This window comes from Zootoca vivipara, chromosome 11 (genome assembly GCF_963506605.1).
Source record: "Zootoca vivipara chromosome 11, rZooViv1.1, whole genome shotgun sequence".
NCBI lineage: Eukaryota > Metazoa > Chordata > Lepidosauria > Squamata > Lacertidae > Zootoca > Zootoca vivipara.
In genome coordinates, this window is record NC_083286.1 from 20,394,805 (window position 1) to 20,422,650 (window position 27,846).

At 41.1% G+C, this 27,846-nt stretch overlaps 1 protein-coding gene across 3 annotated transcripts in view; it reads left to right on the plus strand.

Annotated features, from left to right (window-relative positions):
• The window catches only part of TRIM36 (tripartite motif containing 36), a 50,102-nt gene extending 22,850 nt beyond the window's left edge, over nt 1-27,252 (plus strand). For 2 of the 3 annotated variants that reach the window (XM_035099943.2, XM_060280152.1), the window contains exons 3-11: nt 3,065-3,390; nt 10,978-11,124; nt 13,292-13,387; nt 16,078-16,331; nt 17,114-17,238; nt 17,827-18,120; nt 19,729-20,026; nt 21,117-21,209; nt 23,658-27,252. In XM_035099943.2, coding sequence (XP_034955834.2) covers nt 3,065-3,390; nt 10,978-11,124; nt 13,292-13,387; nt 16,078-16,331; nt 17,114-17,238; nt 17,827-18,120; nt 19,729-20,026; nt 21,117-21,209; nt 23,658-24,024 — 2,000 coding nt within the window. In that variant the 3' untranslated portion in view covers nt 24,025-27,252. The remainder of the gene's footprint in view (nt 1-3,064; nt 3,391-10,977; nt 11,125-13,291; nt 13,388-16,077; nt 16,332-17,113; nt 17,239-17,826; nt 18,121-19,728; nt 20,027-21,116; nt 21,210-23,657) is intronic. The other variant, XM_035099946.2, reaches the window with a different exon arrangement.
• The last annotated feature ends 594 nt before the right edge of the window (nt 27,253-27,846 follow it).

Below are 27,846 nucleotides of genomic sequence, written 5' to 3' on the forward strand. Positions count from 1 at the left end.
AATATATGAAAAATAGATATAATATGGATATTGAAAAATATAATTAGCATCTCTATATGGTAAGAATACATTGTCAAAACTATTGATTATTGACTGTGGATTTGTATATATGCTGAGCTGGTATTTATTTTTAATGTGAAATAGTGTTATATTTATTTTTTGATATCTTGATTTTTATAAATATTTGGAAAAAGAAAAATAGAACTTAAGTGCTATGGGAAAAGCATAGAGAATGAAAAATAGGAATCCACAGGGCTTTTGGTGTCCCGGCAACTTCCTGATTTATTTTCATAGTATACATCATTCATTTTAATATTAATTTATATTCTTCTATTCTCCTAGTCCCCCCCCCCTCCAAAAAAAATCCAAATTCTTTGAAAACCTTGATCTTGGAAACAAATTGTGTGAAATGTGTGAAAGTTGGTGAGACTTATATAAACATTCTTATGGAATTTAGATGTTTGTGATGTGTCTTGGAAAAAGTCAGAGTTTTCTCTTTGCATAGTGAATATGTCAAGATCTTAATACTGAAGAGGGCTCTGTTGCAGTTTGTTCCAAGTCACTATTATTATTATTGCCGAGCCAAAATGTAGTCATGAAAGCGACATGTATAAAAGTCTATTCTCAGTTGAGGTGACTGAGACATCCAATAATCTGGATTAATTCTAGCAAGGCAGGGAACACATGACAAGCATTTGGGCCAGCCGTGTGCCCCTAAACTCATCCCTCAGTTGGTTCCCTGCCTTGACCCAGGACCCATTTTCCTTGCTGCTCCTTTCTCTCTCAGCACTTGACTATTATCTTTACTCTTTTCTGGTTACCGTCTCATGGCTTGCTCATTTGCCTTTCTAGCCTACTTCCATGTTCCTCTCTTCAAAAGGAATAGTTTTTTTTCTTCTTGCTCTGTTCCTCCTCTCCTCTTTCCTTCCTTTTCCACAGCTCCCTCCGCCAAGCAATTAATGTGGGCTACAAAGAATATATTAAGTAGTGGTGCAGGAAAGATAAAAGATGCCTACGCCAGCCACAGTGGAGCCACCAGCTGAGATTTTGATTCATAGATACAATAGGTATCAAACGTGCTTTTTCCCCAGCAGATCCTCAGTGGGCTCCAAAAACTTCTGAGGGCCATTTATGGACTAGAGCAGGCACCCCCAAACTTCGGCCCTCCAGATGTTTTGGACCACAATTCCCATCTTCCCCGACCTCTGGTCCTGTTAGCTAGGGATCATGGGAGTTGTAGGCCAAAACATCTGGAGGGCTGCAGTTTGGGGATGCCTGGACTACAGGCTAGCCCCTGCCCTGTCTGCTTTAGCCTTTGTCTTCCTTATGGATAATTTTTTTGTTCAGTACATGAAATAGGCAGCGATTGATAACCTTGCATATTAGTTTGTCAGACAAGAGAAGGAAATGGGATGTCATTAGAGGTGAAAAAGCTGTCCTGTTGGTTCTAAACCTTCTGCCTCCCCCCAGTAGATACCAGCTGTTCCAAAGCTTTAGGATCCTATCCATACCTATGATGCTTCATGGAAGGAGACATCTCTCCTCTGCCCTCGGGCAGTGCACAGATTTCCAACTTCTACCTGCATATGATTGTTAAGGCTCTCACAGCACTTCCCTTTGCAGGATGATCTATTAAGACTGCTGTCCCCAAAGGTCTCCTTTTCTAATGGCAGTTACCACCACTTGCAAGTTCTTAGATCTGGAAGTCTTTTGATCAAAGAACATTAAGCACATTTTTCAGATCTTTTGAATGGATCCTCTATTTCTGATTGTTAACTCTACCTTCTTTAGGGTACAAGAGCTGAACTTGCCTGCAGCCCTCTCACCTAAGGGAGAGAATCTGGCACTAGCTAGGCATTATTATTGAACAAAAACAGTCAGTCAAACTTGCTCTTTGTTTCTTTCCACTAAAGGTCATTGGGAAAGAAAATATCTAGCACTGCAGCTGGCCAGATGGTGCAAAGCATGCATCTTTTTGCCTTACAATTTACAGCACCTCCCAAAACCTCAACATATCATGGTTCACTCCAGCAGGACAGCATACCCTTTGGCAACATTTTACGCTAATGATCCCTACCTAGAAATCTGGGCAGCCCCATGGAAGTCCCCACCTGCCTTTACTAAACATTATATATCTCAGTGGTCGTTGTCCCTCAATCTCTAGCTTGTATTGGGTATTCTCCTGTGAACGAGGATTCTGTGCCACTTGTTTTTTTTCTGGGTTCACATTGTGGTTTTGTTTCTTTTTTGGTTTGGACTTTTCTTGGCACTTCTGTCTCAAGCTTTGCTATGAGATGGAACTGGTGGAGAAGCTTAGGGTGACATGGCTGGCCCAAATGTTTGTCACATATTCCCTGCCTTCCATGGTGATAGGAATAGGATAATAGGATAGGATGAATAGCATATTGGATGCCTGTTCAACATAACTAGAAAGAACCTTCAAGGTAAGTGTCCAGTGTTCCTTTTCTCTTTCGTAGTTGCAATTGTTTTTATTATGCTTCAGCCAAGATTTGCAGTTGGGAATGAATTTAAACTCAAGCCTGCTGAGCATGCTGGAGGAGCTAGCCTCATCTTGCTATTCAGGATATTCTTACTGTTAGGTTTTTTAAATTTAGATTTGCATCCTGCCCTGTCTTGCACTCAGCATGTGCTATAGCAATATATTCACCAACTCATCAAAACAGTAATAGATTTTGGTAGGAGACAGTGTGTTACAGAGGATGTTAAGTGAAATTCAGGGTGAGCAAAAATTGAACAGAGACTTGCCACTCTCAGACCTCTCTCCCTTAAACTATGCTGTCTCTTCCAACAACTCCAGCATTTTTCAAGTTGGTCCGAGGATTGTCAAAAGATGAAATATCAAATGTTTTGCTCTAGCTTCCATATTATCTTTCTTTTGCAAAGTTGTGCAATTTATTTACAAGCTTACTAAGTATGGCAGCCACATGGCATATGCATTAAAGGAAATTTCTAAATAAAGATCTAGTAGCTTATCATTTATTCACCTGCCAAATCATTTTCCTTATCAACATTGCAACTAAATCAGGTCCTGCCATCTGCACAGGTTGGAAACGCAATTCCTTGACTCCTAAGACAACTACTTTCCCTTGTCCTGGATGCCGGCATGACATAGACCTGGGAGAGCGTGGCATCAATGGCCTATTTCGCAACTTCACTTTGGAAACTATTGTAGAACGATATAGGCAGGCAGCAAGGGCAGCTACAGCCATTATGTGTGATCTCTGTAAACCTCCACCGCAAGAATCCACAAAGAGCTGCATGGATTGTAGTGCAAGTTATTGCAACGAATGCTTCAAAATACATCATCCCTGGGGAACTGTAAAAGCGCAACATGAATATGTGGGACCAACTACGAACTTCAGGCCTAAAGTAAGTGAGTTTGTTTAATGTGCAATAGAACTGGCTTGCCTCTGTGCACATACAATTTGTATGCTAGCTGTTGCTGCATAACAATTACTTAAGCATTCTTGATTTTAAATTCCTGAATTTTGTCTTCTGATTCTGTTGTTATGACTGTTGATGAGCTGCATTTTAGAGAGAACTGTAATATAATTTCCAAACAGAAATTGGATGTTGAGCATAGTTTTGTAAACTTTTAAGAATCTACTAAAAGTTTAAATTTGTTTTAGTTATTACTTGCTTTGGTAGAATGAGTTCCAAGAATTGTTGTTGTTGTTGTTGCACATTTAGCATAGCATATAGTTTATGCTGAGTGGGATATTTTGGGGTGGTGATGGTAACTCTGTAATTTTAAGTATTTTACAGGTTTTTTTCTACCTTATAAATTAGGATTGGGCAAACTTTTTTTTCTGTATTAAGAGCCATATTCCCTTTGAGGTAATCAAGTGGGCCAGAGCCACGTGACTCTCTTTAAGGTTGGGGAACCTGTGGCGCAACCAGATGTTGTTGGGTTGCAACTCCTGTAATCTCTGACCATTGACCATGCTCATTGGGGCTGATGGGAACTGAAGTTTGAAGAGCGACGTGTTCCCCACCTCTGCTTTAAGTCTTCCAAGTTGGTGGCAACCACTACTTCCTATGGGAGCAAATTCCATAGTTTATGGACTGTGTGAAGAAGTGCTTTATTTTTGTCTGTCCTGAGTCTTCCAACATTCATCTTCATTGGATGTTCACAAGTTCTAGCATTATAAGAGAGGGAGAAAAGTGTTTCTCTACTTTCTCCACACCATAGGTAATTTTATTATGCTCTATGGTGTCTCTTCATGTTTTCTCTATATTGAAAGTCCCCAAATGTTGCAACTCTTCCTTTGCATGCATTTTCTAAACATTTTCCAGCTCTGCAGTAACCTCCTTGAGGTGAGGCAACCAACATTGTACTCCATATACCAAACAAAATTTAAAAAATTCCTTCCAATAGCACGTTAGAGACCAACTAAGTTAGTCATTGGTATGATCTTTTGTTTGCATGCACACTTCTTCAGATACACTTCTTCACACTTCTCCATATACCAAGTGTGAGATCATCATAGATTTGTATAATGACACGATATTCACAGCTTTATTTTCAGTTCTTTTCCTAATGATCCCTAGTATGGAAATCACCTTTTTCACAGCTGCCGCACACTTGGTCGACACCTTCATAGAGGTATCCGTCACAACCCCAAGGTTACTACCCATGGTCAGTTACTGCCAGTTCAAACCCCAAAGGCGTATATGCAAATTTAAGATTGTTTTGCCCCTAGATTCATCACATTTTTTACAATGAATTTGTATTTGCCACTTTATGGCCGATCAACGGCGAAGCATGTGCCCCCCCCTGGACTGGGCTGCTGGGGAGGGGGCACACATGGAGCCCATGTGGAAGGTGAATGGAGCATGCCTCCAAAATGCTCCTCGCCCGCTGCCTCCATCCATCTGCCCACTAGACAAACCTGCCTGTCTCAGGTCCCAGGGCTCTCTTCCTGTTGTGGGGGCGCCTGACTGTGCCCCCTCAAAAATGTGTGCCCAACGCCATGCCCCCCCGGGCCCTCTAATGCCACGCCTCTGCTGCCCATTCACTCAGTTTAGAGAGATTACTTCATAATCTCTTTTTGTTTTAACCAACAATTTGGTATAATCAGTATGATCTGATGTTTAAGGTTATCAGGCTTTGCTGCTGTCGCATGGTGTTTTTAGTATCTTCACCTCATTTGCAAAGTCAGTTGGTAACTAACCCCAAGGCTCAAGTAATCAAGCTATGTGGTACATGACAGGGAAAGCAAAGCTGCTCAGCATTCGTTTGCGTTGGCTGACTTTTTTCCAACACTGTGAATGCTCTGTATATGTGCAGTGTTTAAAATTAATTTGACACAGGTCCTCCCATTTTCACATTTTTAAATGTGACAGAGTCTGATTCCAAGGGGGGGTGGGGAAAAGAGAATTCACAATCCTATTTGGTGCCTCCATTATAATTGCTACACCTCATGGGCATGGCTGGATCTTAATCATTTATTTCACTTCTGAAGTTTTCATTGCCTGTCCCCTTCACTGTATTACTTTCACACAGTATATGGATATCTTTATTTGGGACTTGATTTAATGTTGGAAACGGCTTTGTGAATGAGAATGAGAATCATTCTTGCCCTAAGAGGCTGTCTCATAACACCTGAGGTTAAAATTGGCTGTACAAAACGTATAACCTATTCAGCTTAGCAAAACAAATGAGGTTATTTGCTTTTAGTTTTATTGAGGCTGTGTTCCAGATTTTCATTCCCTGGATAGTTAACAACTTCCTTCCAATTTCCAGCTTATAAATCACTCAGAGTTGATTTATTTGTGTTTGCTTTCTGCTTTTCCCAATCCAAACATATTCTTTAGCCCAAATATAGGCTTGGGTCCCCCCAAAAAACCATTGCAAGGCACGGTGTGAATGCAGTGGTGCTTTTCTCTCCACTGAAAAGCTGAAAAATTCTGTGAGAGTTGGGGTATTCCTCAGAAAGGAATGTGGTGCAGTGCAAGAGCTACAGGTTGTGTGTGTGTGTGTGTGTGTGTGTGTGTGTGTGTGTGTGTGTGTGTAAAAATTGGTACATCCATTTGGGCTAGTGAGAGTGCCTTTCATTTGCACAAATAGAGCATTGTATTCAGCCCCATCATTGTAAAATTACAATTTTAATAGAAAAACTATTTTTAAAAGAAAGCTCTTCATGACCCCATGGACCAGAGCACGTCAGGCACTCCTGTCTTCCACTGCCTCCCGCAGTTTGGTCAGACTCATGCTGGTGGCTTCGAGAACACTGTCCAACCATCTCGTCCTCTGTCGTCCCCTTCTCCTTGTGCCCTCCATCTTTCCCAACATCAGGGTCTTTTCCAGGGAGTCTTCTCTTCTCATGAGGTGGCCAAAGTATTGGAGCCTCAGCTTCACGATCTGTCCTTCCAGTGAGCACTCAGGGCTGATTAACTTCAGAATGGATAGGTTTGATCTTCTTGCAGTCCATGGGACTCTCAAGAGTCCTCTCCAGCACCATAATTCAAAAGCATCAATTCTTCGGCGATCAGCCTTCTTTATGGTCCAGCTCTCACTTCCATACATCACTACTGGGAAAACCATAGTGTTAACTATACGGACCTTTGTCAGGAAGGTGATGTCTCTGCTTTTTAAGATGCTGTCTAGGTTTGTCATTGCTTTTCTCCCAAGAAGCAGGCGTCTTTTAATTTCGTGACTGCTGTCACCATATGCAGTAGTGATCATGGAGCCCAAGAAAGTAAAATCTCTCACTGCCTCCATTTCTTCCCTTTGTATTTGCCAGGAGGTGATGGGACCAGTGGCCATGATCTTAATTTTTTTGATGTTGAGCTTCAGACCATATTTTGCGCTCTCCTCTTACACCCTCATTAAAAGGTTCTTTAATTCCTCCTCACTTTCTGCCATCAAGGTTGTGTCATCAGCGTATCTGAGGTTGTTGATATTTCTTCCAGCAATCTTAATTCCGGCTTGGGACTCATCCAGTCCAGCCTTTCGCATGATGAATTCTGCATATAAGTTAAATAAGCAGGGAGACAATATACAGCCTTGTCGTACTCCTTTCCCAATTTTGAACCAATCAGTTATTCCATGTCCAGTTCTAACTGTAGCTTCTTGTCCCGCATAGAGATTTTTCAGGAGACAGATGAAAAAGAAAGCTACCCTACAGTATTTCAGACAAGATAGTGGTATTGTTGAGCTAGTCTCCATGCACAGCATCTGCAGGATAACTATTTTAAATGGTTATTTGTCCTTTCTTCTGTGAAGAAAGAGAAGCAGATGGAATCCTGTAATTGCTTGTAATCTTGTTAAAGTGAATTAACCTTAAAATGTTAAATTCAAGGCTGCTGTGGGTTTTTAGTCCAATCTAATTATAACGTCTCTTATATTAGCTTTCCTGCTATTTAAAATTGTAAACAATCATATGAATCGCTGTAACTGAGTAAGGTGAAAAAAGCAAATCTTTGTAACATGCAAAACAAGTAATTAGGTAAAACAACTAGATTGAATTTTGCTTTCCTTTTTAATGAACACCAAATGCAAGAAACAACATTTTCCATCCCTTTGCACAGCCAGATGGCTTGCTTTTAAAACACTTATTTTTTGGCAGTTAATGCTTCCATTTGTTCACCAGTTTTCCTTCACAGTCTTTTAACTAATAAGCATCCAGTGCCATCAGCAATGATATCCTTTTAAATTGTTTGGCAGAGATTGACCATCAAATCCCTTTTGGATTGCTTTTTATGGTGAGTCCAGTTCTTTCTGAAGGCTTGATTTCAGAAAGTGGTGCTGAGGACTCTTGTTTGACTTCTTGGCCATTGGCCTATGGCAGGGTGGCAAATGCTAAGAACATGGAAACTGCCTTATACCCAGTTTTTATTGTATTATTATTCCATTATAAAGGTAAAGGGACCCCTGACCATTAGGTCCAGTCGTGACCGACTCTGGGGTTGCGCGCTCATCTCGCATTATTGGCCGAGGGAGCCGGCGTATAGCTTCCAGGTCATGTGGCCAGCATGACAAAGCCGCTACTGGCAAACCAGAGCAGCACATGAAAGGGCGTTTACTTTCCCGCTGTAGCGGTTCCTATTTATCTACTTGCATTTTGACGTGCTTTCGAACTGCTAGGTTGGCATGTATATTCCATTATATATATATATTTAAAAACACACTCTTTTATTTCTCTTTCTCTTGTTTTCCTTCCACTCTTCCTCTGGCCCTTTCCCCTCAGGGGAGCCTCCCTTCCTCACTCTGAATTTCAGATTCCTTGCCACCTTTGTTCAGCACGCAGGGAATTGTAATACTGGCATGGCTTCATCCAAAAGACTGTGACAGGGCCAGGGGATGAGGCAGACAAGTGAGGAGGCATTGGTGGGCTGTGTCAGTGAGGCCCACCTGAAAGTGAACTGAGACTCGTTGGCTGTCCCCAACCCATATGGTATCTTGCAGGGGTCAGTTTTGTTTCCCTCGCTGCTTAGCATATACAGTGAACAACTGGAATTTTGAGTGCATTGCCATTAAAATGCAGTTCTGTTTCCCTTGACATCAGATTCTGGAAAAAACTGTTTGGATTGTATTCAGCAGTGTTAGCTGATAAGGCTTCTGTCAACGAACAGAGAAACTTTTGGCAACTCCCCCTCTCCCTTGCACCTGTTGTTGTTGTTTGTTGTTTAGTCGTTTAGTCGTGTCCGACTCTTCGTGACCCCATGGACCAGAGCACGCCAGGCACTCCTGTCTTGCACTGCCTCCCGCAGTTTGGTCAGACTCATGTTGGTAGCTTTGAGAACACTGTCCAACCATTTCGTCCTCTGTCGTCCCCTTCTCCTTGTGCCCTCCATCTTTCCCAACATCAGGGTCTTTTCCAGGGAGTCTTCTCTTCTCATGAGGTGGCCAAAGTATTGGAGCCTCAGCTTCACGATCTGTCCTTCCAGTGGGCACTCAGGGCTGATTTCCTTAAGAATTGATAGGTTTGATCTTCTTGCAGTCTCCCGCGGCAGGGGGGGGGGGAATCTCTGAAGATTGCTTCTCTTTGCTGCTCTGTTGACAGAAGCCTGGTAAGTGAGCAACACCATTGGGTACAACTATCCATGCTTCAAAACAATGCCTGGAGGCATTACTAGATGAGGACCAATAAAGTGGAGCTTAATCCAGATAAGGACATCAATGCTACTGATTAGGGAATAGAGATTCCTTTTGTCTTGGATGATACAACACTTTCTTTGAAAAAAATAGGTTTTCAGTTTGTAGGTAGTGGGCAGGGACTGACTTTGTATTTGGATGTCCAGATTGTAGCTGTGGCTAGGGGTCCTTTTGTCATCTGCACCTATTCCTGAACAGATCTAACATGCTTTGTTGACACACACCTTAAGAAGCTGATTTTGAAACAGAGTTCTGGAGTCCACAAGAGGGAAACACTTCAAAATCTAGTTGAGCAATTAAGGCTGCCCAAAAAGTTGGTTTTTTGAGTTCTCCAGAACTTTTCATTCAGCTAGAACAGGCATCCCCAAACTGTGGCCCTCCAGATGTTTTGGCCTACAACTCCCATGATCCCTAGCTAACAGGACCAGTAGTCAGGGAAGATGGGAATTGTAGTCCAAAACATCTGGAGGGCCAGAGTTTGGGGATGCCTGAGCTAGAAGTTACTCAAAGCAGGGATTGTGGGAATAAGAAATTAGGCTGGATGTTGAAGCCTGGCGATTGCAGTCTGGATTGATCTCAGCTAGCTTCTTGCAGGTATCAGATATACCTAGGATCCTGGGATAAGAGCAGCTGATTCCCCATTTTTGTAAACACAAAGCCCATATCTTATCCAGATTTCTCTCATGCATTTAGTGAAACACCGAGGCTCCTGGTTAATAATAATATAATAATAATTTATTATTTGTACCCCGCCCATCTGGCTGAGTTTCCCCAGCCTCTCTGGGCGGCTTCCAACAAAGATTAAAAATACATTAAGATGTCACTCATTAAAAACTTCCCTAAACAGGACTGCCTTCAGATGTCTTCTAAATATCAGGTAGTTGTTTATCTCTTTGACATCTGATGGGAGGGCGTTCCACAGGGTGGGTGTCACTACCGAGAAGGCCCTCTGCCTGGTTCCCTGTAGCTTTGCTTCTCGCAGTGAGGGAACCGCCAGAAGGCCCTCGGCGCTGGACCTCAGTGTCCGGGCAGAATGATGGGGGTGGAAAAAACACAGGTAGAAACAACAAATTGTAGAAACAACAAATTGATTTTAAGCCTAATGTTCTCTTGCATTGAGTGTAAGTAATGTCCATTTATGTGTGGGTCTGTGGGGTCTGGTTTTGTCAGTCCCTCTTCCTGCACATAGCGTCCTATTCATAACCAAGCCCGTGGCTTTTCAGTGGGCACAGGGAGCTGCAGGTGGAGAAATGAGGTGGGAAAGTCATGTTCTCTGCATGGAACAAATAAAAGAATCCAAACCTATGTGGCTGTTAAGAACACACAGTAGTGGGAAGTATGTTTTATTCCCCTTTTATTTTTTTCTCAACTAGTAAATTGCTGAATTTCAATAACATTAAATTTGCTGCTATCCTTCAAAATTCCCATTTGTTACAGTGGGTCATTCTCTAGGCAGAAATTATGGCATTCAGATATTTATCACATATGGTTGGCTTAATTATACTGAAACATGTTTGTATGTCTTCCCCTCCATATTGTCGACTTTTGATGGCTACTAGATTTAGTCTTTGAAAATCATGTTTCTGAAATGTTCTTTTTGCAAGAAATTGGTTGGATGAACTGAGGTATGATAGCTATATGAATTCTTGCCTTTGCCCCTTTTAATTAGTTTTTATCAAAAACTAAATATATTTTAAAATCTTGTTTTTAAGTTACATTTCGTTGATGCTGTGTGCATAGTCTAAAATCTGAGCATATTCATCCACAGAAAAATATATATAACATACTGAACAATAAATAACCTGTGTTGCTGAGCAGTTCGTGAAAGACCTTTTATATTATTTTATTCTTGTCAGATTTTAATGTGTCCGGAACATGAAATGGAAAGAGTAAACATGTATTGTGAAATATGCAGAAGGCCTGTTTGTCATCTTTGCAAATTAGGTGGCTCACATGCAAACCATAGAGTGACTACCATGAGCAGTGCCTACAAAACACTCAAGGTAAGTGGGAATGCTCTATTTCTTCATCTTTGGTAACAAAAGCACCATGAAGTTTTTTCCTGGTGTATTTTAACACACACCACAGATATTATTTGCATACAGGCTCGTTTTTGCAAATGTAGGCACCATCTGTTGAAATGGTACATTTTTCATTTATTTTATTTATCGGTTTGCTTTTTTATAACAAAAAGTCTCCACGCAACATGACAAGAATAAAATGCAACACATAAAAACAATTTTAAACCTGAAATATTTTTAAACACCGATAATACACAATACATAAAATGCTCATCAGGATGATCAAGGGCCTGGAAACCAAACCTTATGAGAAACGGTTGAGCGAGTTGGGTATATTTAGCCTGGAAAAGTGGAGACTGAGAGGAGATATGATTGCCATCTTCAAATATCTAAAGGGCTGTCACATGGAAGATAGAGCGAGCTTGTTTTCTCCTGCTCTGGAAGGTAGGACATGAACCCATAAGTTACAAGAAAAGAGATTCCAACTAAACACCAGAAAGAACTTCCTGACAGTAAGAGCTACTTGACAATGCAACAGACTCTTACGAGAGGTGGTGGACTCTCCTTCCTTGGATGTTTTTAAGCAGAGGTTGGGCGGCCATCTGTCATGGATGCTTTAGATGACCCTTGGGATCCCATCCAATTCTAGAGTTCTGTGATCCACAACATGTTAATAAGAACCAAGTCCCACCCACCCCACTAAGATATATGCACCACTATAGGAGGCACCATTAATTATCTAAAGGCCCGGGTAAACAGAAAGTTCTTAGCCTGGTGCTTGAAACATGGCAAAGGTGGGGTCAGGTGAGTCTCGCTGAGAAGACCCTTTCACAGCCCCAGGGCTACCACTGAAAAGGCCCATTCTCGTTTGGTTACCCTCTTCTCACATCTTCCCTTGGGTGGGGCACACTAGGAAGGGGCTTCTGTTGAAAACCACATAAGATTCTATTCTTGAGGTGTTTGCTCCAGTGGCAATGGGAGCCAAAGCACCCACTGGGCAGATGTCGTGTTTGTATTAGGCAGTGGCTCTGAATAACAGTCTGCTTGCATAGCATATCCTTCCAGAGCCAGCACCTGGCATTGCCTCCCATGGCAGGAAGCACTGCCATTAGCCACCCGTGTCTTGTAGGAGATTTGTAGAAATGGGTGATAGCATAGATAGATGGGGCTGCAGAAGAACAGATTTGGTCTCTGGGGAACCTTAAGGCCTTGGGTGCAGCCTGTCCAATGCAAACTCTTGAAATAGTTGTGGCAATGCCATTTTGATCGCTTTAGAGGTAAAATCGTTTTTTGGTTTTATTTAACTAACCAAATTACAAAATTATTTATTTATTTTTAACAATCAGACATTTTTAATTAGATGTTGCCAGCCTTAACCCATAAAACAGAGGTAGAGGTTATTGCTCTTAAAATGTTTAATATTCTTGAAGCATGGAAGTTTAAATTTGATTAACACTGTTGGCCATTCCTAGCATGGCTCATACCAGCTGTTCAAATAGACAGATGTTTTATGATTTTGTTTGTGGAACAAATGACATTTTAATTATTGAATTCACTTCATTCTGTAGGGACTTTTTTGTCACGAGGAGTTTTTATGTATGAACCATACTTTGAATAAAGCAATGAATGTTTTGATGACAGGAGTGAATTGGTACTCAGACCCTCTTAGTTACTCTTGTTTCAAATTGAAGCAGTCTAGTAGTGATTACAGAGGTTCGGATAGAATGAAGTGACATTGGTTTCCATGAATGAAAGCTGGTTTTCTTCACCTGTAGTGTTGCAGAAATGACTTTTGGGATGGTGGACATGTGGATCATGACTAGTTCTACCACACACTCTTTCCCATCATGCTTTAGCGGTACTTACTTGAATTATACATCGTTTTTATCTCACAGCCAGTGGCGATTAGCTGTAGTAGCACCTAAACACTTGCTTGGATGGGATGGTATTTTGCATAACACTGTTGCTTATTGAAGGGGATTTGCTTACTTATTTATTTAATATCCTGATATTCCTCTGAAAAGAGCCCCAAAATTCCCTGTTTGCTTCAGAGATTCTGACTCAAAAAGCAGCAGAACATTTAGCCTTAGAATTCCTGTGCAATGTTTTTATTTATTTTTCTAACCAGAATTGCTGATATTTTTAATAGGAGAAACTTTCAAAAAACATAAACTACCTCATTAGTAAGGAGAGCCAGGTGAAAAGCCAGATTACAGAACTTGGTCTTTTAATGAAAGAGGCAGAGGTAAGACTTATTTATTGGCATGTGTTAAGCTCTCTTGCGATGTGTGTTCATTTTTAACAATGCTCATTTTAATGGTAATTTCTGCATGTTGGCTAGGTGTTGTGTTTTGCCCAAGGCAGTAAATAAATGATTTTTAATAATAAGCTTTCCCTAAAAAACCCCTCATGTATATTAGCCATAGATCGTTCATTTATATTTAAAATACTTGCATACAAATTTCTTTAAAAGTGGAGTGGTTCCTCGATAGGTATTGTGTAATTGTTAAGCTGTTGCGCTAGGAGTGATGAGACTCTGGTTCAGATCTCTACTCAGCCGCAAAGCTCACTGCAGCTCAGTCGCTATCTTTCAGCCTCACTTAAGTTTACACTACAATGTATTTACACTACCCTGAGCTCCTTGGAAGACGAGTGGGGTGTAAATGCACCTAATATGAATCCGTCAGCCATTCTCCCTCCTCCTTCCTCAGGTTTTAGTTGGTTGTTTCAAAACTTACTTCCCTTTTCCAGTTCTGTTTTGTCCCTGAGACCCAGTTATTCATCCAGTTATTTGGCAGAGTTGCCCATAAATGTGTTTCTAAAGAACATTTAAAACAAATTACGTAAGCTGAATAAGAATCTGGCATATTTGGTTAGTAGGTGGGTAGAGAATATTTCTCTTCATTCTAGGAATTGGGGTGAAAAGATGCACCACGGTAGGCTGGTATTTATAATGCAGACTTGAAAATCTTTTTTGACTGTGATGAAGGATATGCCACAATATGGTATTACATGCAAAGTAATACCATACAATACAATACAAAGCAATACAAAATTCTAACATGGGTTAGAGGAAACCAGTATGCATTTCTTAAAAGCAAGTAACAGGAAGTTACCTACATCCTGAAGCAGATGAGACTGTGGGCAGCGGTTTATATTGGTCCTGGTAGGCATTTTGCAACCATTTTGGCTGAAGGCAAATTTAACATTTGGAATGTGTGAATACATTTTGGAGTTTCTAATTTTAAGAAAGTGGTGCTCCGTAAAGAAAGAAGTCTAAAGACCATGGGTAGGCAAACTAAGGCCTGGGGTCCGGATCCGGCCCAATCACCTTCTAAATCTGGCCCGCGGACGGTCCGGGAATCGGCGTGTTTTTACATGAGTAGAATGTGTGCTTTTATTTAAAATACATCTCTGGGTTATTTGTGGGGCATAGGAATTCATTCACCACCACCACCCCCAATATAGTCCAGCCCACCACAAGGTCTGAGGGACAGTGGACCAGCCTCCTGCTGAAAAAGAGTTTGCTGACCCCTGCTAAAGACTAATGTGAGAACAATGTTCCAAGAGTGACAGTGACTTATAAATAAATCTTAAGGCACGAAAATATGTAGAAACATTCTCCATAGAGCCTTTGTACAGATTCCATCGGATATCAATGTGGTTGCAAACAAGAGTATTTGATGGAAAAGTTGCAATCTCACAAGGAAAAGTGTTTCACCTGTGTGTGCGCGCTCACATGAGATATTGGAGACAGTGACAGATTTGTGTGTGAGAGAGAGGCTGTACCCAGTTTGGCAGCCTGATGCACCTTTGCAAGCAAATTCCCTCCCCCTCCCTGACACCACCAATTTTGGTGGCAGTGACAAAATGATAATAATAGTGTAGACACAGTGGTTGGGGGTAGGTAGAACTCAGAACCTGATAAAGATCCTTCATAGTCACCACCAGATCAACCATTTGATGAGCATAAAGGGGGCAATAACCTCTTCTCAGCCAGTCTGCATTGATAAGCTGAAGATGGTGGATTGAGCTCTGTCTGTGTGCATGTATGTGTCCTTTGTGCATGTATGTGAGAGTGCAAGACTGGGCAGCACACATCCACTTTTGAACACCCCCCCCACTGTTTCCATGAGATGCCCAGTGGGTTGTCCAAGGGTGAATGTGACCATCTAGCCCAAAAAGGTTAGCCAACCTTGTGCTTAACCATTCCCTCCATGCATTTTTTCTAGCGTGAATCCACTACTTACCACCTGGTATTTGCCCTGTTAGGTAAAAAGTATAAGTTTAGCTTGGTCTTAATTATAATGTAATTTTCCATTTAGGTTGGAACCAATATTTTCAATGAGTTACAGCTACTTGCATATTTGTAAACCCTCCAAAAACCAACTGTAACTGAAATAGTTTTGAAGTAAGTACAGTGGTATCTTGGTTCTCAAATAGCTTGGCTCCCAAACAAATCGGCTCCTGAACGCCGCAAACCCGAAAGTAAGTGTTCTGGTTTGCAAATCATTTTTGGAAGCCGAACATCCGACGCGGCTTCTGCAGCTTCTGCTTGACTGCAGGAAGCTCCTGCACCCAATTGGAAGCCATGCCTTGGCTTTTGAATGGTGTCGGGAGTCAAATGGACTCCCGGAATGGATTCAAGTTCGAGAACCAAGGTACCACTGTACCCAAGTTACTATTTTATCTTTATTGTAGCCAAAGGAACAATGAAAGTGATTTTAAAGGCTTGCATTATAATTAGTGCTATTTTTAAGTGCCACACCTATCTCTTGATAAAACAAAATAGTAAACTTGGGAGTTTTCTTTTAGTGTTCGTTAGAAATCTATAATTAGATTTATTTTCATACAACCACTTCAGGTAAACCTCACTGTCACCTGAATATGAGACCAGCTCTGGTAGTTATTGAAAAATATGTTTCTGTTTTTCAGCATAATGGTGAAAGAGCTAAGGAAGAAGCATCTCACAGCTTTGATAAGTTGTTCGATGTTTTGGAAGAGAGGCGAGCAACTGCACTCAGGGCTATTGAAGCCTCCAAAAACCTAAGACTGGAGAAATTGCATTCTCAGATAGAAGAATATCAGGGACTTCTAGAAAATAATGGCCTTGTAGGGTATGCCCAAGAAGTTCTTAAAGAAACAGACCAGTCTTGTTTTGTTCAAACAGCGAAACAGCTTCATGACAGGTATGCCATTTATATTCTAAAATGTTTAGATGATGTACTTCAAAACATGCCTTGTTCTTCACCATTATTTGAGTATAGAGATCTGCATGTGGGGCAACTTTCCTCATGTGGAAGTAAAATTATTTTCTGCCCACTTTCTGTATTTTGGATCTAAGTGATATGTTTTGAGATCACGGGTCTCAGGTAGCTCCAATACACTTGTAATTTCTTTGCAGAGGAGAACATCCTAGTAGACCGTGTCTCTACTTTCTTTCAAACGTTAGCTTATGTCAGCTATGCATCATGAAGTTTCTGATTAATTGGATAATCAATATATACTAAACTATTGGGGATTTCAATTCCACTGTTACATAGGAAAGTCAAAAAAGAAGAATACTTTGGCAGGTGACTCGATTTATTCATTCTGAGACATTAGCAAAAACTAAAGGATCATATATTTTAGTATGTGTCTCTGTAAGGTATTGTGCATTTGCAAGGACAATCAATATTATATTTTGTGAATGGTTCATGTTCTTATGTAGCCGCATTGTTTTATACAAATGTCTTACAAGTATAATACAAAGTAGTTGTATTCTATGTTACAAATCAAGCACTACTAGAAGTTGTTTCTTTTCGTTTTCCAAGGCATATCTTATCAGTAAAAAAATTTGGTGTGGTGCAACTTGCAAATTTTTATTCTGAAAGTGTGGCCCAGAGAGAAAAGTTTGAGAACCACTGGCTAACTTGTTAAGAAAGAATGCACACATATATATATCTAGCTAGTAAAACTTTTCCACATACAGAATTCAAAAAGCAACTGAATCTTTGAAGAGCTTCAGACCTGCAGCTCAAGCTTCTTTTGAAGATTTTGTTCTTGACATAGCAAAGCCACAGGAGGCTCTTGAGGACATGTCTTTCCTTTCGAGTGGTAAGTTTGAAGGGAAGCTCTGCTTAAACCCCCCCCCCAAAACAGTCTTTCCAAACACAATTTGCTCTCAGCTGAGTTTTCAAAGTTCTTCAAAAGTCAGTTGTATACCTGTAACAACTATGGGAATTTCTTAGAAAATACCCTAGTAGGCCATGTGTATTGGGCATTTTTGGGAGACAGAACAGGTCCTTTGTATTGAAGAAGTAATCATCGTGTGGCAAGGTCAAGTCAGTATTTGACACAGCTGTGTGTGCTGTCATGTGCATGCCGGAGTTGCTTTTTCTTGTAACCTAGTTGATCTCAAAGCATTTTTAGATTGGGAATGAGTCCTGGAAAGGTGTTAGCAGGAGCAGCCAATGATTTCCCTGGAGTTTAAATGTATTGTTACCAGGGGGTTGGTAGACTGTATGAGCAGCACTGCGGTTGAGTGAGTAACAACCAAGGATGAACAAGGTCCAGCACAACAAATTCTGTAGAATTCCCTCCCACCCCAACAACTATCAGCTTGGAGAAGTCTTTGTTTTTAATTTAGTGACGTTAAAAGCTTGTTTGCAAATCTAAAAAATTATTCTTGTATGTTCAATTCAGGTGTTGATATACCAGAAATCAATGAGGAACAAAGCAAAATGTATAACAAAGCTTTGATCTGTTGGGATCATCCACAGAAAGCAGGTTCAGCTGATACTTACATCCTTGAATACCGTAAACTGAACAGAGAAGATGCCAACCCAGCATGGCAAGAGACTGAGGTCTTCGGCAAGAGTGAGATCATCTCTGATCTTGACACTAACAGCAGCTATGCCTTCAGAGTCAGAGGATACAAAGGATCTATCTGTAGTCCTTGGAGCAGGGAGGTTACCTTGCACACACCACCAGCTCCAGGTACAATTCATGTATTTTTGCAACTCCCAAACTGGTGGCTGTGGAAGGTTGAAGTCTTGCTGTGCGTACATATATGAACACCCACACAGAAGTACATCCACCAGCAAGTCACAATAAAATTCCATTAAATTAATATTTTAAGTTCCCCACTCTGCCTGCTTTAACCATGAGCCCCAATATTTAGCCCAAACAGGTAGCTCTAGCAACATTTCTGAAATGCGCACAGGTTTGCTCTTTGGCAAGCTTTTAAGGTGAACTCCATAAATGGCAACTACCAGAAGTGTTTCTATATCCTATTTAAACTTGATGCAGGGATTTGTATTGTTAGAATGATGCACTTGGTTGATCTTAGCAGGAGGCAGTCTTTGCTTCTGTTTTATACATCACTTAACATTTACAAACACTAAAAATACAGTACCTCTTTGCAGAGATACAACCTAATAAACAATATCAAAGGGGCAAGGGACATGTAAACAAGCAAATGCAGATACATAATTGTTTAATAAAGCTACGTAAATGTGACCAGGTGCAATGGCTATTGAAGGAGACAGTTTTAGGAGAGGAAGAACCAAAAGTCAAGTACTGTATCCATAGTGGAACAAACGAAATACAAAGGAGAAGTTACGGTAACCATGTAGAGCTCTGTTAATAAAAGAGAGGTCTCTTTTGATCACAAAAGCATTAGTACAATGTGCCCCTGATGAATCAGCTTCATTCTCCTACACCAAGACTTCTGAATAGTTTCCAAGGTCAGCCCAGTCACCTTGTCTCAGGGTAATGACTGATGAACACCAGGCCTCATCAGAAAGAATAGGCTGCAGTTTTCTTACCATGCGTAGCTGCAGTGGAGATGATGCCCTTGGCTGCTAGTAACACCTGAGCTTCCAGGTGCAACGGCTAGTCCTGAAGCACTCGAGGCTTCTGGTTGTGAGGGGCTGGGGGGCAGGTGGGTGGTGAGGTTGGCACTGGCAGAACCATTCCAGCACTATCACCAGTGTGTCCTGACATGGCTACTGTCCCTTCAGGTAAGTCACAGCAATACTGCTGTGGGGAGGGTGGCTTCGCAGCACCACCTTACCATGCTGGTTACCCATCCCACATAAGTGTTGTGGTCTGCTGGCCAATCTTGTTAGGATTTGGTTTTGTGTTGGGAGTAACCTTGGCTAAAGAACCAAGGAGGAGATTGTAAACCATAGCAAGCAAAACTGTTTAAAATATTAGAACTCCGTAGCAATCACAGTTTCTTAAAATAACAGATATTTAAGGGAAGAAGGGAGAATGTAGTGCCCCAGTTGTTAGCAATTTCAAAATTATGATATAGAGAAGCCAATACCATTTGGCCCACAAAAGGAAATGAGCATAATTATGGTGTCTTAAGGAGAAGGGCATCCTTAGCGTCATGCTTATCAAAACAAACAAAATTTTGGGAGGTGAAGTTAATTCCTTGCACTTTAATAGGAGTCATGGTGCCACTAACGTGTTCTAGTAATTATGTCTGAGATTCCTTGTCCAGTCTGCTGATAGAGTAAAAAAAAAAAAAGAATTTTATTTAAAAAGAAAAAATAGGAATATGTTATTAGATGCTGATCTAGGATGCGTATTTTTCAGTTTTTAGTTTCCTTTTCGATGACAAGTGTGGCTACAATAGCGAACGCCTCATGCTGAATGCGAGGAGAAATGCTGTGGAAAGCAGGGCTGGATTTCCTTTGCTTCTGGGAGCTGAACGTATCCAAGCTGGTTGCTACACTACATTAGACTATGTTGTTGGAGACACCGGTATTGTGAAAGGGAAGCATTTCTGGGCTCTCCGCGTGGAGCCCTACTCATATTTGGTGAAAGTAGGAGTTGCATCTGATGCTAAGATCCAAGAATGGTTCCAAAATTCTCGTGATCTAACAAGCCCAAGGTAAGTAATACTTTTCGTCTCTTCCGTAGAAGCTAATGCAAAGGTTATATAAGATAAAAGCCATATTGGTTGAAGTAACAGCTGGATTGCTGCGTCAACTGCCTTCACATGGGGAAGGCAGTCTGCCTCTTTCTCCTGGTTTTAAATTCTCAAGTTTTAAATAAAACTTGGGATTCTCCCAAGCATGCTGATACACCCCACTTGCTTCTCAGCAGCCCTCTTTCTGGTTCCATTTCCAAGATTTCACTATTAAAGAGTGAGCGTTTCTTTTTAGAGATTTTGTTTCACGTGATTTCCATTGGAATGGGTCTCTTAAAAAGCGACATGCTCTTGATTGCTTAGTCATGTACATGACATTTGTTCCTGCCTTTTCCCCCTTGTGAATATCGGTCACTGTAATGTTCATTTCCTAAAGCTTGTGTAGGGAAGATGAGCACAGATTTGATGCTAGTACTTGTGTATCAGAGTTGGTGCTCGCACTCGTGTATCAGATATCTATATCTGCATTTCCAAGAAGCACATGGGCATAAAAGGACAGATTGCTGATTTCGTTTTGACTTGCGTGCTTGTACAAGTCAAATTTCTACTCAGTGCAGCAGCGGCAACAATAAAAAAGCATTCATTTCAGAGGTGCAATAGAGTGTGATTCAAAAGCAAACTGTTACAGATCATTGCTCAGCACTGCAGCAGCTCACACTAGCAGGCAAGAAGCCTTTTTACGGTATTGTATACATTGCTTAAATTGAGCAGAAATAATATGTGCATGCATGCAGACAGCAATCCTTTCACTGCTACTCTTCTAACTCAGCTCAGACCCTTCAGGTCAGTCTCCTTTGACCTCCTGCATCTAGCAGGAAGGATGGAAATGAGGAGGACAGGATCTAAGCTGCCTTTTCAACTTCTTCTATTCATGTTCAGCATCTGGGGAAACTAATCCTCCTTCACTGGATGATGATTCCAACGCGGCTGCTGTGATGGGTATTTTGCTAACGCTGGCTGCCCATATTTGTCCTGAATCAGTTGCTTTGTTCATAATCCTTCTTTTCCCTTTTCTATAGTACTGACAAGTGCCGTTTTAATTTTTTTTAAGATTACAGTTGCGTGTCACTGTCGGGGAGAGAAAAATCTTACAACATGAAGAAAAGGGCCAGAAAGAGGAGGAGGGGGGAAGAATGGAAAAAAGGTGGACAATTTTTTAAAAATTAATAGTTTGCACATTTCTCAGAAGTACAGTTCAGATTGTTGCTAGTAGATACATACATCTGCCCAGCTACTTTACATCCTGTGTAAAGGAAAGATGCAAAGACTTGTCTCCTCAGCATGTGCTGCTGCTAGTAATTACTACCATTGCCACTACACTCAGCTGCAGTGTTTTCTCCTGTTGCACTCTTAAAAATGGAAGTAAAGCCTGTTTGGGAGAAGAACTGGAGGCCAAAGAGATTTCATGGGTGTGGGAGGTGTTACATCGGCAAGTGCGAGCTTGGAAAAATTTGTCCGCAGGGATATAGATGGAAGCTCTGTAACCAATATGTGGGTAATAAACCTGCACAGAATAAGTCCATCTTAATCATCATCATCATCGTCGTCGTCATCATCATCTGCCTTAAGAAGCAAAGAGTTGTATCCAATGGTGACTTGGCATAGAAGTGCTTCGTCCAACCAAGGCTCCTTCTTTGTGCTAATCCCCCTTACCAATTGCAGCCCTCTAGTCCAGGCTTCCAGAAACTCAGCCCTCCAGATGCTTTTGGCCTACAACTCCCATGATCGCTAGCTAGCAGGGCCCAGTGGTCAGGGATGATAGGAATTGTAGTCTCAAAACATCAGGAGGGCCGAGGTTGAGGAAGCCTGCTCTAGTCCATACCATTCTAGAGTGTCCCATAACCAGTGCTTTTTTATGGGGGTACGCAGGGGTACGCATACCCCTAAACATTTTGTGAATCTTAAGTTTGGCCTCCCTGAGGACAGTATTTCAATATGGGTAGGAAAATGAGAGTCCACTTAAACGTTTTTTTAAAGAAAAAAAAAGCACTGCCCATAACCCTTGGGAAAAGCTTTTGGGAGTCATTGGATAGGGAAGGATCAGTGAAATCGAGTGCCCTCCCTTCTTCAGTTGGAAGCCCTTCTGCTAGCACAAAGCCACCATTGGATCTAATCCAAACGCTAAAAGTTTATTTTTAGCATCCTGTAGCTCTTTCGTAGTAGTAATAGGTGGAGTTGAGAGAGAAAAAACATGAAGAAGTTAAGTTACGACACATAGACGCTTATAATTTCCAATTTATTCTGCTCTTGGCCATTAAAGTACATGTTTTCTGGTAGCCAGTATCCAGTGGCTCACTTCTAAGAGTGTAGCTTTTAGTGTTAGGGTTTCCTGCTTGCCAGGAATAGGATCCTGCTTTACCTGCTGGGGATTCCTTTGTTATTTGCCCCACCTCAATTCATGGAGAGCAGTAGACTCTAGCTGTAAGGTTCCAGATAATTACTCTCATTTCTGCTCAATTATCTGGAAAGCCATGTTAGGGCTGACCTAGTTCCTAGTGATTTTTGCAGAGAACTTATCACTGGAGGCCTGCATATGGTAAGTCCAGCAGAATTACAAGGAAAGGTGTTTAATGTTTATAACATTTGGCATAGAACAAAATAGTAAATGACACTGCAAATTTTAATCCACTGTACCATGTGTTGACGTTGCCAGAGCCTGTTTGGCTTCACTTCCTCAAACATGAGAATTGCTGGTTAACACTGCCACTGAAATACTATTTTCAGAAGAGGAATTATTTTAACTGTTTCAGAAAGTTAGAATCCTCTTTGATTCGTTTGTTTTGTTGAACGTTGCTGATAGAAGTTAACCTGTAGCATATAGTAGCATAGTCCTCTTGATCTCGGAGATACCAAAGTTGCTGCTTTACACAATGCCTCAAACTTTGACCTTGTATACTATTTTCTCAACTGTTTACATTTGTATTTGGCCTTCCTCGGAGGAAATCAAAGCAGCATTTTAGTCTTACAACAGCTTTTGAAGCTGAGAGACAAGTGACTTGTCCAAATTTCCTGAGCTTGCTTCACAGTTGAGAGGGGACTTACCTAGATTTTCATTCTTCAAACACATTTTGATTTCTTCCATCCTGTGGAAGGCACATCAATGGGGCAGGATGCCCTATATGCATTGCAATTGGTGCTTGCCTTGAGCCTTGGCCTTCGGCAGTACAGATCAATTGAATAATGTGGTATCACTTGAGATGGATGTAATGTATCTCCAAGGACACAAGCCAGGATCCTGCTCCAAGGACCTTGCTGTGGTTGCAAGCCATACTGGCAGGATCACGGAGGAGGGCCATTTTTCCATTGTGAAAAAATGTGGTTAACTCACATGATCATGCACTCATTTCTCATTTAAATCTGCGCAAATCTTCCTAGTGTTGATGCTATGTAGATTCTCTGCACACCTTCTCCCTGCCCTCTAGCATACTTTGGGACTGCATGGCAGAGGATCTGGCTTCATGCACAATGTTTTAAGGTTCTGTGTTTTATTGTGTGAAATTTATTGTGCTGGACTGTGAGAAAACATTGAAGATTTTAGGAGATATTCCAGTATGTCTAGTATACATCAATCAATGTTGTGTTCTTCTTCTAGATATGAACAAGACAGCGGTCATGACAGTGGGAGTGAAGACATCTTTGTTGAGTCCTTGCAGCCTTTCACACTGGTAACCTTAGGCATGAAGAAATTCTTTATTCCTAAGGTTTCTCCTGCTCCAGCTGCTTGCAAAGATTCTATGAACAGAATTCTTCCCATGCCATCATGCATTGGAATCTGCCTTGACTATGACAAAGGCAAAGTTGGATTCTATGACGCAGACAGGATGAAATGTCTTTATGAGCGTCAGGTAGACTGCTCTGGTAAAATGTATCCAGCTTTTGCATTGATGGGGAGCGCAGGAATTCATCTGGAAGAAACGATTGCAGCAAAATATTTGAAATACGAAGATGAAGACATGTAATGCCCAAGGATCCATCTTTAGCATTATGTCTTAATTACATCATATCTCCTAAGTGCTTTTGCTGCAACCCTGCTTTTGAGTCAGTCTGTTTTCATTTCGTTTTTTCAGTGTCACAGAATTTTTTCCATCTCTACCAGATTTCTTTTGTCTAGAAAGAGCTTTCTGGAGTCACCCCTTGGCCTGCCTTTGGAGCCTTCAGAAATCAAATGGATTAGCAGTCTCATTGCCTTTCATAAGCTGGAAGTCTGGTGGCTATCTGGTTTTGATTTTTTTACTTAGCTGATGCTTGCTGGCATTCACATTCAATTTTAAAATGGAAATGGGCCCTGTGTAACAGTGCATTTCTTATGGTTATGCATTATGTATGCTCCTTGCTTGAAAAGGAGTTTATTTCACTACATTGTGAGTGGTTAGATTTCCTGGTTACTATATTTGCATGTAGGCAGAGTACATTGTGAATCCACACTGCAATAGAACACATAATAGATAGATGTGAATCACAATGATTGTATCCAAGATGAATTTATTGTGACTTACGCAATTGACTTTTACAAACCTGTCTGTCTATCAGTGATTAATAGCAAGGTTCTTGTGTGTGTTTTCAGTATTGTTGGTTATTTCCTATATACTGTATTTCAGTATATTTAAATATAAGTGCAATTTCTCTTGAAACATCAGACCTTGCTGTTGAAAACTGCATATAGAGAGAGATTTAAAAATGCAGGCCCAAATGGTAATATTATAGATTTATTTTTTAAAAAGAAAAAGTGAACTTCTTCTTTTTGCATAGTTTATACTGTAACTTCATTTAAAAAAGGATTTTAGTGTGTTTAGAATAAAGTGTACTGACCATTAAGTTTGGAGCACTTTTGCCTTAGGGTGTCCTTATCAATTAGACGTGTTAGCTAGAAAGTAATCCATACAAAACTGACTGAAGCTCCATATAGTCTGTTTAGCTTGTGGCGAATGTCGCTCTTAAGCAGAGGTTGGTGAAGCACTGCACTTCTGATCATCGTTTTCTTTTGGTGGAATTAAATTTGAGTAATATGTTTTGCTAAATACTGTTCAAAAATACCGCAACAGGTTTCCCAAGGTTTGGCAGCTGCTGATCATTCGGGATCATAAAACTGTAGCCCAAAGCGTTACTTTTAGCTTGTGTTTATTTATGAGATGCTGACTAAGCCATAACTTATTTATTGTACAGTGAAGTGATATTCTGCTTTTTAAAAAGAAAAACCACCCCTCCCCAATCATAATTTAATCAACAAGTGGATTTGGACATTTCTGCTACTTTTATGCACTGTACTGCTTCAATTAGTACTGAGAATTAGTGGAATGTTTGGGACCTATTTAATATAAATGTGGTGCTTACACTTCAGTTGAAGGGACCAGGGACAAAGATACTTACCTGTCTATGCAGAGCTCCGTGCTTTAAACTAAAATTGAAAAGTTTTAAACCATCCAGGAAGGTTGTGTCATGGTTTCATTTGGGGGGGGAGGGCGGGGGGACCCCATCCAGTTTCTACTGAAAAGAAAGAGCACTTTACATTCAGACTAAGTGAAACCTTGTGTGGATCATTCACATATAGCTGCTATAACTAACAAACCTGTTAGGGACTACTGTGTGATCTGCAAAGCTCTATACAAGTACATCATGTAGACAATTTTCGGAAAATAATATTTGAAGCTTTAATGCAAACCGTAAGGCCTTGTTTGAAAATATTGTGAAGTGGAAATGTAACTTTCTCAAGATTTTTTAAAAAATAAAGTATGTCAAATAAAAATGTCCTTATTAAACTCTCTTTGTTATTACTAAGATAATGGCAACTCCCTAATACTTGCTGCAGCCTCTAGAGTCTAGATAGACCATCTACAAGGGCAATCTGATGCAGAATCCGTTACAGTAGTCCAGGTGGGATGACCCGAGAGCATGGGCAAATAATGTGGGTTAAACCACAGAGCCCTAGAGCTTGCCGATCAGAAGGTCGGTGGTTCAAATCCCCACGACGGGGTGAGCTCCCGTTGCTTGGTCCCAGCTCCTGCCAAACTAGCACTTCGAAAGGACATCAAAGTGCAAGTAGATAAATAGGTACCGCTACAGCGGAAAGGTAAATGGTGTTTCCGTGTGCTGCTCTGGTTCACCAGAAGCAGCTTTGTCATGCTGGCCACATGACCTGGAAGCTGTACGCCAGCTCCCTCGGCCAGTAACGCGAGATGAGCACCGCAACCCCAGAGTCGGTCACGAACTGGACCTAATGGTCAGGGGTCCCTTTACCTTTTTGCTGCACGGCTGTAGCTGAAAAACCAGCCTAAGCTGGGCATAAATACTTTTAGCCACTTGAGATTTCAGTGCCAGTTGGAATCCGGTACTCCTAGATGCACCCCTTTCATTCAGGTGGAATGCAACTTTCCCCCCAAATATTATTAGGATCCCCAATTCCTGGACATGAGAATTAGCTATTCATAGCATACCAGTCTTGTGTGTCAGGGTGGAAGCATCTTCCTTCCTCATTGTTGGCCTGCCAGCCCCAAACCTACTGATTGGACCCATAAAAGAGATGTTCTTTGCAAGTTTGGGCTTGACTTGATCTGGAGACTATTTCTAGATCCTTGGCCCTGCAATAAGGCCTTCTCTGTGCACACTGCCAACTCCAAACAGTACATCAAGCCAGTCCAAGTATTTATGAAAGGATTTGTTTGTTTAGCTAGCCCGTTTGGTTAGATATGTCCTGTCCCAGAGCTCTCAACCCCTTCCCTTCTCCATTTGCTCAGATAACCCCCCCTGGCTTGTCTTAAAGATTCTGATATGCAGTTTTATTTTCCATTGCTCTTGATGCATGAATGCTTTTGTTTGCTAGTCCCGGTTCTGACACTATCTTAGATGATGATTACACATTTTCTGGTAATGATTTAAAAGGGCTAAATTTTGAGAAGTAGATTTTTTTATATATATAAAAAATATACTTTTATTTGTTCAACATAAAAATTCCACAAAGATGAACAATTAACAGTGGGGACATACAGAGTTGGGGAAAGCTAATAGTGCTGTCCTGTCAAGTGATTTGAGTACAGTATCAGATGAAGAAACCCCATTCTCAAACTGATTGTTTCTTGAAGCTTTTCATAGATAAGCTAGTATTGTCATTAAAGCTTTCCCCTATATTTTTCTTAACTAACTTGTTACGATTGAAGGGTTTTTCCTTTTCCATATTTGAGCAATGCAGAGTTTGTCTCCAGTCAATTGGCTTGTTATATGCTTGTTATATACATTTATTATTTATTATAGCAGGGGAAACTGACTCTCCCATTTCCCCACTTGTGCAAAGCTGTGGCTGCGGCCTTACTTGGCTTTGGGGAGGCATGAGGGCTCCGGCAGCACATTGGGAATAATGCTTGAGGGCTCTGGCAGGGTTCTAGAACTTGCATCTTTCCCAAAGCTGGGCAAGTGCTTTGTGGGATTTGGGAAGGTGATGGGAGGGCTCTGGAACATTGCCAAAGCCCTTGCACCTCCTTCCCAAAGCCAGGTAGGCAGGTCTCCACCTTGTGGGGGTAGGGGGGTTGGTTCCAGGTGTTCATGGCTTTACTTTTTGTATGTGTACAGTGGAACCTCAGTTGTCGAACGTAATCCATTCTGGAAGACCGTTTGACCTTCCAAAACATTCGACAACCGAGGCAGAGTTGCCAGTCAGCAATTGCAATGGAGAAAATGGAGAAACGTGCCTTGGAAGCTATCAGCTTCCGAGGCGCATTCGAAAACTGAAGCATTCACTTCTGGGTTTTCGGCGTTTGGGTTCTGAATCGTTTGACTTCTGAATGCTCGAA